Below are 12778 nucleotides of genomic sequence, written 5' to 3' on the forward strand. Positions count from 1 at the left end.
ATGTAAGGAAGAAGCCTACATCAGTAGTTTCAGTGGTACGAATTCAACCAGAATAATTTTCAGAGATCACAGCTGTCTGTGGATCAGTCATGACTATGCCAAGCACCAAAGAGATCCACTATATGAGCTTTACATCTCAAGGGTGTACTCATGGACCATTTCATCAAGAGTCCATCAGATAAAACCATGGGATGCCATGCTTGAGGAAAAAGTATCCATTAGTAGCTTTGCTAATATTCCTTCAGTCAAATTAACCATTAGAAATGCCAGTATCTCAAAATGCTTGAACTCAAACAGACTTTCCTTCCACCAATACCATCTGAATTTTAACTCTGGTCTTTTCAGAGCCTCTATGATTAGTTTTTCATAGCAGCATGAAGTGTTTCTTCTCCACATCTCTAGGTGACTTTTTGAACAAGAGGGATGAAGTCCATGCTTTGACAGTAAACTAAATGCACATTTTGAGAGGAATTATTTGTAAAATTGTGTAAGGTAAGAGAGGAGAACATGCAATTCTATAAAATCCCACAACAGTCACAGGAAGTCATATAAAGCCACAACATAAATTAATGATGTCCATGTTGGAGTTTGGGTATTGAGTTGGGGAGTATAGGAGTCCGTTCAATTCCAAGATATGGTGATCAGTTTGTTTCATAAAGGACTGAATGGCATTTATTATATGATGATAAAATTACACTGGTAGAAAGTGAAAATTTTTGGTTGGTGTAGGATCCTCCAGAACTCTAGTTGTTTCTTCTTTGTATCAGGTACTTCAAGTAAAACCACTACTCTAAGAGATGAATATGGTTGTCTCTAATCTAAAATTAGGCACTGGTATCTAAGGTTTAGACTTGTTGTGGAAATTAAAATCGGCATGACCTGTGAAATAAGCTTTGGCCTTTTAATGAAACAATCCAGTGCCAACATGTTAGCATAAATATCTTCAGAAAGGAGCACTATTACTTCTCAATCTATAAGTAGTATTTCAGATTCTTTTAAAAAGCCAGTTTAGTGTGTAGTTGGTGTTTGATGTGGTAGTGGAACCAATATGTGAAACACATTGTTTTGTCCATAAATAAAGCTGCATTTGTTCACAACACCAAAGGCTTGCTTTGTGTCAGTACTAATCTGTAATTACAGGGAAATGGCTATTCATTTTGCTGCTAAAATAATTATCAGCTCATTGAATGCAATGGAAATGACTAGAATAAACTGTTGCTAGTGTTGCTTCAGATGCATTGTGACCAAGGACAGATCCATGGGTACCTAAACATCTGACATCACTATTTGAGAATTGTACAGATAATTTGGGCTCGTTGTAGTAACAAGAACATAGTAAATATTGAATAAATTTTCCAACATGTATGTCGGATCTTATAGCCAACTGAATCCAATATCAGTAACATGCGCTACATAGTCAATAGATGTATCTAAGTAAGTGTAAACAGTATGTGTGTATCTAGTACTGAAAGGAAGTGTATGTGGTTAAATCTTTAGTGTGTGTCTGGTCAAAAATAGGGTATTCATGTACATACTGGAAGATGTCCACTTGTCTAATGCATTACACCTTGCTTCCAGGAACTTGCTAGTGAAACAAGAGCAGATGTAAAACTGCTCCCAGATTAAAAAGTTTTTTATAAACTTTTTGTTGTACCATTTGGGTTGCATAATGTACTTGCCATTTTGAGAGTTTGACAGAGAGGATTAGAGTTGGATAAATGTCTCATTTATATGGATAACATTTTAGTGTTTTTTGTAGACTACAGTATACAATCAATGGTTTTCAATAGGTAAAGAAAGCATGCTTGAAGTACATATCAGAATAGTATGTGCTTATATGTACTCTTTGAATTTCTCAGTCACATTTTGAGGGGGGGCATTGGAATGTTTATGGATCATAACAGTAAAGAACAGCTCCATCTTGTGAGAGAATATTGTGCAATTTCTCCAGCTGAAGTAAATTTTAGGTTGACTATCCAAACTGTTCAGTCAATCTAATGGGATTTCATTGTTAACAAATATTCTAGTTAATCATAGCAGCATTGTCAGGATGGAGTATAACATGTTATCCTGTGTATACAAAGAATTAACTACTGTCATCTTGTATTTGTCAAACCATAGTATCACTGATTGTATGGTATAAAGTTTACCATTCAAATGAACCATATATCATTTAAATGGCTTATGAATTTCAATAATGTGTTAGAGATATCCACATTTAGAATTACAATGCTGTATGAGGACAACCTTGTACATTTTCACTAGGTAAAGCAGATGGATTGTCTACCGAAATAGTGAAAATCCAGATTCTGAAATACATTGCAGCAGCAGTGACAACAACCATATACTTTATGATGATTTCCTTGTGGTTGTACTTCACATTAAAAGAGCTCTGGCAGGAGCTTTCCAAAGATTGTGATCTAACTTGAGTGTTACTTGTCATGCAACAATAAGAAGGGTAACTATTAAACATTGAAGAACGTAGTCTTGGTTCCCATACCATTATATGACCAATTACAAATGCAGGTAGTGCATACTATAGAGTAGTGGTTTTGAAACTGTGATATAACTACTGGTCCCCAGAATTCTGAGGTAGGAGATACTCTGATGCAAAACTGAAAGCCATTAGTTGTGCCAATGTATGGAACTAATTTTTCAAGCTACACCTGCATTAAGGTATTACAAGAGAGTTTAAACTCCTTGTTAGAGTTGTATGGTCAACTTTATAGAAAATAGATGTAGATAGTTCTTTACTGGAGATGAATAAAAGAGATTGGTATGTACAGTTTTATCAGTTACTATATTAAGGAGTCAGTTTTGTTACTTCAACACAGTCTCTTGCTAATTAGTGGAAAACATAATTTTGAGCAACCAGATGGTTCAGTGACTCAGTTTTAACAACCAGTACACAAATATGTACTTTTTTTTGCATATTTAAAATTATAAAATTTACCAAGAAGAAAAGTAAATCTAGTTTATCATGTAATATTTTTTACTTGCCACTAAAATAAACCATTTTGATTGATTTCTGGGGATGGGTAAATAGAAAAATAAGACTTGGACATCATATAATGCTGATTTGTAGTGTATGTCTTGAAAACAGCACACTGAATCAAGCCATTTACTTATACAATAGAAAATTGTTTTACAGTTCAGAGTAAATAGAATTTTATGCAGCATATACGATCTATACAAACAGTGGCAATATATATATATATATATATTTTTTTTTGTTAGATTGAGAAACATTGCAGTAAACCTGGAGTCTATCCACTGGAAGTATTGCCTCTATTTCCTGACTTTGAGGTTAGTATCAATAATAGCTTTATTCAAGAGTGTAAGTTATCCCTATTATTATTAATAATTGTATTACCTAAACCAATAGGAAGTATTTATAAAATAATAATGATCTTAGCCACAAGAATGGAAACTTACCCTTATTTAACCCTTCATACCCAATGCCTAAAATTAGTGTGCAAAATCTCAACATCAACATTTCAAAAATTGTGATTTAGAGCCTCAAATTACCTCCAAAATAAAACTGTAAATGATATTCTGATATTTTAATTATTTGTTTGTTTTAAGTTTTATTAACATTTGTTTCAGATGAAGTACTTAAAAAAGAATAGAAACTGTTAGCCCTAATTTTTTTCCCATTATAATTTTATTGTTGGTGGTACGTATTAAATTTCACACCTATGCAAGTGCACTTTGTTAGTAAAAGACTTTAAGCCAAAAATCTAGTAATTTTATATTTATTTAAGGCTATCTTAGTTCATATAATTTGAAAGCAGAGAATTTGATCATGTCAAAACTCTAAAAAGGCAACTATTCCCATGTTTTCTTTTGCAATTTTCAAATTTCTAAATACATTTTGAGACATCTCAAAGTTAAGCAGGGTTTTGTCTTATAAGTTATTGAAAATTTATTATTTGTATGCCATGAAAAAAGTAGTAACTTAACAGTTTCCTTCATTGTTTATTTATTTATTTTATTAACTCTCACTACAGACTCAATATAATATACATGAGTTAGTCTACATATTTGCACATGTTAAGTGTTTGCACTATAACTTTTGATACAGCACGTGTCTTCACAAAATTTGGTAAACTTTAGGTAAAGATTATAAGTTTTTGTACACAGAAAATCAGATTTCTAATTAAATATTTTTTACTAAATATTTGTTTGTGAAAATTGTTTTGTTACTAGTCCAAGTACAAAGGGGTTTTGTGTTATAGTTAAGAAAACTATTCTTCGTTGTAAATATCTTGGATATTATTTGCTTAATCTCTAGAACCTCCTAAATACATTTCAAATGTTTGTTTTTTAGTAAGATTTGACATTTCATGTTTTTTTCTATACCATTTGTGGGGTCTATGAACTGACCAACATCATAACCATCATAAAAAAAATAGGAAATATAAATTATTTTTGTTTTCATGCTGGAATGATTACATAGTATAACACAAAAATACAAATGTTTAGTTTAAGTTGATTAAGTCTCATAATGCTATATATTTAATATTTTATATTATGTTGATCCTTCCAGTCATGCCCAGCTAACATTACATAAATTGCATTGATGAGGTGCAAGTGTACTCATGATATGTATTCAATAATATAAAATTGACCTTTAGTCTTCTCTGTCTTGGCTGTGTTTTAGTGGAGTAGTATTTTGTAATATACAGTCACATTTCAATTATTGTACATTATATATGTATATAAATTATTACTATTTAGGAATAAATTATTAAACTTATGTTTATTGAAATATAAAACAATAAGTCAAGAAATAAAGCATACAATTGTCTGTTGTCGCTAAGACTTGAAATTGGTTGCTGCTGGACATAGGTCGCTAAGCTTTTTAAAATTTTGAATGTGGAAGATGTTAAACAAAGTTGTTTTTTTTAGGTTTTATATATATATATGTGACGTCCTTTGACCCATGACTCATCATAAAAGTAACTGTCATGGGCGTTTTTTTTCCCATTAAAATAACTGTTGTATATTTCAAGGCCATTGTAAATACGGGTATCATAAAATTTGGCTTTGAACAAAGATAAATATTATGAGGTCTACTTTAAACATGTACATAAAGTTGTAAAAAGAGGACATAGATAACTTTCACATTTTAAAATAGTGAAGTGAATACTGTATTTAAAGTGGTTTTAATGTTTTAGACAGTTTTATTCACTGCAGCAGTTCTTTCAACAATGCCTCCCAGTGACTCAATCTTATATCTGCAAATGTGAAATTCTAAAAACTGGGTTTCAGTACTCATTGTGGGCACAGCACAGATATTCCATAATGTAGCTCTGTGGTTAACTACAAACATCTAAATATTTCAACAAAATAGCCTAGAGCATGATGTCACTAGGCATGCTATAGTATATGTACAAAAATTGGCTTTCAGGTCAACAGTTGCAGGTCATGCATAGCCAGGGGTGTAGATCCTGGGGGGATGGAGGGTATACATCCCCCCTTCATTTTAGGTAGGGGGTATAGTGCATACAATCATCCCCCCCCTTCAGTTTGGTCTGTTGAATTGTTTTATTGCATCACACACCTACAAATTGTGTGTTTGTTCTTGTGATTCTCGTGTTCTTACCAATCGAATTACATAATTAGGCCTAGATGTAGGCATTTTCAGTAGCTGAAATGTACATCTTCAATATAGGCATGCTTCTAAGCTTTTCGATCTAAACGATAGTTCATAAGTATCAGACAGTAGACCTAAGTATACATGCAAGTATCGTGGCAACAAGATTACTCTGTAACTGCATGTTTACAGCTTTCAGGTTCACGTAATCACAGATTACCAATTTGCAAATTTAACAGTCCACATAAGTGGTTGCAAAAATCATCCCCCATCGGGTATAAAAAAATCTACACCCGTGTGCATAGCTACATACTAAATAGTTATATAGTTATTTTTATTGTATTACAAATCATCATTTAACTAAAAAATCAAAATTATAATTTAAAATATCTCAAAGTGAGCAAGGTGTGTTTGAAGTTTCTGTATTTTAGTTACTGTGACTTTTATTACTTATTGACTCTCACAATCCAAGGCCAAAGGTGGCATTATACTACCCACTAGATTATAAAGGGTTACACTGGGGTGTTAATTTTATCTGAGCTTGGGATCATTTTGGTAATATGACATATTGTTAATCTAAGGGCTTGCATTTTACATTCTGTTGCAACAGAAATGTCTTGCATTTTGGGGTTGCTGATGTACTGAAATGTTGGTTTTCAAACCCCACTATTCAGTCAGATGACAATAGGCAAATCTTGCCTAAGAATTGTTGTGCATATTGGTTAATTTTTATTTTTACAGTCTTTTCTTTTTATCACTCTTTATTCAAAGTTTAATGCCACAAATCCTGTTTTAAATCTTTACTTATGAACAAATTAGTAACTTTTTTTGCTTCCATGTAATTTCAACAGTCACAATTTCAAATGTAAATCATTAGAAAGCATTCTCACATTAAAGTACAATCACAAAGATGCCAACTATTTCAAATGACTGAGCATAATGATTGTAGACAGAGTCCTTTATCATTTGTGGCTACTAGGCCTGACCAATGTCTCTAAGCTGTTTATTATTATATTATTATTATAACTTATTATTTATTACTGCTATAGATTGCTCATTTATAACTGTGTTTTGTGTATTTAATAAATAAATTTTAAAAAAATATTTTGAAATTATGTTTTTTATTTAGTTCAGAGTAACAAATGTACTGGTAAAACAACACTGAACATGCACAAACAGTAAGCAGAAAAAGCCTTTGTGTAAGGACTAGTTTATATCATGTTTATGATGCTTATTGTAATAGTTTTGCAGCTGTTGCAGCCTTTGCTTTCATGAGAATGTCTCTGGATGGTTGGGAGTTACAACAACATTGTCCATTTGACTGCATACACATCTTGTGCATTATAATACTGCTCAAAACTGAGGTGCTCAAGTTTGGTCTGAACTTGCTTTTGTTTTTAGTCACTAAACTAAATATCCTTTTACTGTCAGCATTAGAATGGAAGATTGTAAGAATTCCAAGCATAACCCTACACAGAAAGTCATACTTCTGGTTACCATTTCCATCCTTAACTGTAGACAGCTGAACCCAAAACTTGTCAACATTCAACTGAAGGACAGTTTCTGAGAAAATATCAATTTAATAGTTCAAATATTGCCCTTCCAACTTGTCAATAGTGTTGTGCTCATGTGTATTTGCAAGGACAGAATACCTGTCTGTGAAGAAGTGTAGAGAAGAGAAATCTTTGCTTACTTTCAGTTTTGGATCAGCAACCTCTGCATGAATCAGAAGTTCATCATTTAGAGGGAAATGTTTCATCATGTAATTTGTAGCTGCAATATAGTATTTATTGACACTGGTGTAGAAGCTGATCAGGTCCAGGTCCTTTTCATATTTAACAATGTATTCCTTGGCAGCATTTCCAATAGAAACTGCCTCATCAGATTTGTATAAGGATTCATTGTTGTAATCAAGTTCAGTGATGTTGCCTTCACTGGCTTGATGTATCTGACAAGTATATTTTTAACTTGTGTAATCAGAGTTCTATGCATAATGTGTATGCAAGGTTCTTCTCTTTGCAATATCAAATTGGCTTTCTCAAATAAAGGAATTGCCGACTGAAGTAAAGACAAAATAACAAGTTCATTTTGTTGTTCAAAAACTGTCAACTTATCTAACTTGCTCTGCACATAACTTTTCTTGGTTACTTCCTTGCTAGCTTTTGTTTTCTTTCATTGTCTCTTCTTGTTCAAAGACTGTCAAACTTATCTAACTTTGTCTCTGCAGATATCTTGACTGTGTCTGTCTGTGGTTACTTCCTTGCTAGCTTTTGTTTTCTTCTCTTTTTCATTGATTGTCTCTTCTTTAGTTCAAGGTCAGACTGCCTAAACATATATTGAGTGATATCAAATGTTTCTTTGTCTGTTTTTGGAGACTGTTGTCTTGTGTCCCTGTGTGGCTGAGAAGATATCTTGACTGTGTCCCTGTGTGGCCGAGAGGGTGTCTTGACTGTGTCCCTGTGTGGCCGAGAGGGTGTCTTGACTGTGTCCCTGTGTGTGTCTTGACTGTGTCTCTGTGTGGCTGAGAGGATATCCTGACTGTTAGTCTTGCTACCTGACTGAGCTGCATGCCTAGCTCCTTTTGAATCTAGTTTTTCCTTTTCACAGTGAAAAATACTTCTTCAATGGCTTCCACATGTCCAATATTCTGTTGAGGCACATCCCAAGTGATAGCCATCTTGTGTTAACAAGTTGTAGAGTTTTTTTTGTTTCTTTGTCATACAATCCTTGAAACTCTTTGAAATGTTGTTTTCTGCTAGCACTTTTGTCCAGAAAATAGTAGATATATATCAGTATATCAGAAACTAGGCAGGGCAGTTTTCTGGAAGCTTTCTGGGCAGCAATATTCATGAGGTGACAGGCACAGCCCATGAAGTAAATGCTGGGCTGTCATCTTGAGATGTGTCCCATCACACCTTTACCTATACCAGCCATTGTCTGAAGAAAAACTAAGACAGATTTCCCATGGAATTTTCCTCTTTGTCAGTTCATGGTCCAAAAGCTTAAATATTCTTTCCCGTTGAAGCTTTTTCCATTCCACCATTGTCAAAAGAGAACAAACAATTTTTCCAAGTAAAGGGTCAAGATATCGTACAGCCACTGGATACAGTTTTGAGTCATCCATATCTGTGGATCCATCTGTGGCTAAACTGTAAACACTGTTAGTAAGTATGCTTGAAATCATTTTGTCATCTTCACAACCAAACATTTGTACAATGGCTGTAGTTTTAGTTCTAGCACAACCATATTTTTTTTGCTATATCAGTCTGGGAACATTTTTCTGAATAGATGTCCTGCATGATCGGCTACAGCTATGGGTAAATTATGAGCAATGACGAATTACATGAACATCACTTCTGCATTTATGGTTTCATATTCTGAATTTTTACTCATAAATGTCGTTATCTGCATCGTTTTTGTCTTCACCTCAGCCTTTTTATGGTGAGATGCTAATTTTGTATGCACCACAAAAAAATCGATATGACAAACTGTACAAAACACATAACTGTCACTGACTTTTGATGCAATGACCGAAAATTTTGCACTATACTCTTTTTCTAAATTTTTGATTCACAGTTTTAGTCCTTTTAGATTTGCCAGAAACAAGACAATCTGGTGAGCGAGGCCTCTTTTTTTTTTTTTTATCTTGTGAACGATCACATTGGTGTTTCTATGCCAATAGAAATACCCATCTACACGAGCACTGAGTGGCTGACAAGCACTGATGACGTAACTATAGATTCCCCCATGTACCCAGTATGGAGAAGCACCACACTCAAACTATTGGTAGAGGTCAGAGATACAAATATTTTTTATTATTTCAAGCACAAACATGATTATTGCAAGTAGCCATTTGGACTATGTCTTTTATTTATTATCAAAATTTATCTGTATCTCACTAGAAATTTCCTTTTCACCCCTTTCAAGCCCTGGGGGAACAATTTATCACTTTATTGTATAGGCCTATATAATATATAATAATTTGGGAGTTGCAACAAGTCGTAATATTTGTCTGGATGAACGTATAGTCATAATGGTTACGCTCAAATCGTAATGGTTGGCATCTCTGCAATCAGTGTTTACCATTTTAATTGTAAAACAAAACTTGACTTTAATTTTACTTTTCAATTATTTCTAACATTTTACATTGCTAGTGCTTTGTTTGCATTATTTGTTACTTTATAAAGTGAATGGATTTCTCTTGCTGTTCTCCTTTATTCAACTACTGTAATCTAAATAACTGAATCCACAAACTAGACTTTGTATTTCTAGCTATTGATCACAGTTTTATTCTAACACTTGATGATTAAAATAGTATAAAATTGTGTACTGTGTAAACTCTTAATTTAATTCAAATATAATATTATCCATTGAATTAGACAATGATGATTTGAAATTTCTATTGGCTACTTTCACAGTAATTTTATGATCTATATAGCATATTTTACTGAGATAACATGTAAATGGAAACCACAAGTATACGACATATTTTAAGTCTACTGACCTTTGATGAAGTTTTGATATCATAGATTGTAGAATGTAAACATGGTAAAGAAAGGCTAAGTGTTTTATAGTATGTTAAAACTTCATACAAGTTATTTTTCAATTAATAATCTATGAGCACAGCATATTAAGGCTTAACAAATGATCCAACTACTATGTAGGTAAAATAATATGTTTTAAGATTTTAAGATAGAACTCAGAGTTGTTGTCTTGAAAGGGGTGATTACAATAAAATTTTGAAATGACATCAATGTGCAATATTAATGTTTCTTTAAAATAATATAAAAACCTGAACTTACTATTTCAGGAAAGATGTTATGAATAATTGTTATTTTGTTGTAACTTATTTTATATAGGTTTTAATAATAGAAGCATTAGTTTTTTTATAAATATATTGTTAATGAAGTTGTAAAAATGATTAAAATGACTTTTATCCAGTAAAGTCAGAACACACTTCAACAGATTATAATTTTCATTATGCTTTTTGACAGGTTTCCTTATTCATAGAATCTGTAAATTAATCATAGATCATAATATATATAATCCATGTTTTAAAACTTAAAATTACAAAAATAAAAATTTGGTGAGAATTTATGCATATATTTTAAAGATGTTATGCTTGAAATTTAAATTTTGGATTCATGTGAGTAGGATCTTACCTTATCATTATGAAATTTCGCACAAAGCTACACGAGGGTTATGTGTCCCTAATTTAATAGTGTAAGACTAGACAGAAGAAAGATAGTAATCACCACCTTGGGCTACTCTTTTATCAGCGAATAATGGGATTGACTACCGCATTATAATGGCTGAAAGGGCGAGCATGTTTGGTGTGACGGGGATTTGAGCCCAAGACCCTTGGATTACGAGTCAAGTGCCTTAACCACGTGGCCATGCCCGAGCATTGTAAAAAGTTGGATTTATACTAGTGAACATATGCAAAGATATCCAAAGGTACTATCATATTCATGATGATAAGAAGTAAAATGCAGTGGTAAGTTTGAGGTAACTAGATACAGTTAAAATACACGATAACTTATTGAGGAGGACTCCAGAAACTGGATTTAACTAGTCTGTATAAAATGGATCTTTAAAACTTTAAAATTGATTTTGAGATTAGGAATCTCACAGTATTATTGAAAAAAAAATGTTATAGAAGGAAATACACAAAGTGTAACAAGCAAAACAAACGTTGGATGTGTCGCTTTTTTTTTTTTTAATGATAATTTATGGTAATTTTTTTCACTAATTCGTCACCCAGCAATCAATATTAGAGACATGACAGAGGTTTGGTAAAGCACAACATGAAACTGTTTGGAAAGTCTTTCGATGACCTAAGTCTTTTACTATCAGTTAAAGTAAATAATTGTGTTTTAACGTACAAGGTAACAGTAGTAAAACTGTATTAAGTTTACTAACAGTAGAGTTAGTACTGTATTTACTTGGGAGTGCTAATGCCAAATTACATCTCATCAGACGAAACATGACTTGCTACATGTTTGACTGAACATTAATAAACTATGAATCTTGAAAATATCAAAATCACTTTAAAAAAAAACTACAGCACAGTTCTTAAGTCTCAGAATGAGCCAACTGTCATAGAAAATGTTCTTACATGAAATTAGTACAATAAATATCTATTTTAACTAAAAAACTTACAGAACACCCACTTCCACCACGGTGTTAACGAACTGGTTCCCTACCACAATTATAGCTAACTGTAAAGAGAGATCAAACAAACACCCTCCTGTTCTACACTAGAAGGAAATGTAGAAAAACAGTTTCAAAATTACTGTTATATCACTTTATAAAATATCTCAGAAAGGACACAAGACTGAAAAGTACAATAAGGTATAAGTTAGTGAGAGCTCTAATAACTTGTCCAGAACCAAATGGTCCAAAAAAATAATGTTTCAAACCTAAAACGTTAAAGAATGTGTGTGACTAACATGAAAAACTTTGATTGATTCTTCATTGTTTAACTTTCTCACGACAGGCTCAATCCCAAGAACTGACCTAATAATTATTCTGTGCTTGTTATAGTATTACAATGTATTCATAATTATTCTGTGCTTGTTATAGTGTTACAATGTATTCATAATTATTCTGTGCTTGTTATAGTGTTACAATGTATTCATAATTATTCTGTGCTTGTTATAGTATTACAATGTGTTCATAATTATTCTGTGCTTGTTATAGTATTACAATGTGTTCATAATTATTCTGTGCTTGTTATAGTATTACAAATGTGTTCATAATTATTCTGTGCTTGTTATAGTATTACAATGTGTTCATAATTATTCTGTGCTTGTTATAGTATTACAATGTGTTCATAATTATTCTGTGCTTGTTATAGTATTACAATGTATTCATAATTATTCTGTGCTTGTTATAGTATTACAATGTATTCATAATTATTCTGTGCTTGTTATAGTATTACAATGTATTCATAATTATTCTGTGCTTGTTATAGTATTACAATGTATTCATAATTATTCTGTGCTTGTTATAGTATTACAATGTGTTCATAATTATTCTGTGCTTGTTATAGTGTTACAATGTATTGATAATTAGTCTGTGCTTGTTATAGTATTACAATGTGATTCATAATTATTCTGTGCTTGTTATAGTATTACAATGTATTCATAATTAGTCTGTGCTTGTTATAGTATTACA

At 32.3% G+C, this 12778-nt stretch overlaps 1 protein-coding gene across 1 annotated transcript in view; it reads left to right on the forward strand.

Moving 5' to 3' along the window:
- The window catches only part of LOC143243251 (RNA polymerase II-associated factor 1 homolog), a 30764-nt gene extending 19689 nt beyond the window's left edge, over positions 1 to 11075 (forward strand). The window contains exons 6-7 of the mRNA XM_076487099.1: positions 3238 to 3306; positions 10879 to 11075. Of these exons, the coding sequence (XP_076343214.1) occupies positions 3238 to 3306; positions 10879 to 10908 (99 nt within the window). The 3' untranslated portion in view covers positions 10909 to 11075. The remainder of the gene's footprint in view (positions 1 to 3237; positions 3307 to 10878) is intronic.
- The last annotated feature ends 1703 nt before the right edge of the window (positions 11076 to 12778 follow it).

Source organism: Tachypleus tridentatus, unplaced genomic scaffold, assembly GCF_004210375.1.
Source record: "Tachypleus tridentatus isolate NWPU-2018 unplaced genomic scaffold, ASM421037v1 Hic_cluster_2, whole genome shotgun sequence".
NCBI classification, from domain to species: domain Eukaryota; kingdom Metazoa; phylum Arthropoda; class Merostomata; order Xiphosura; family Limulidae; genus Tachypleus; species Tachypleus tridentatus.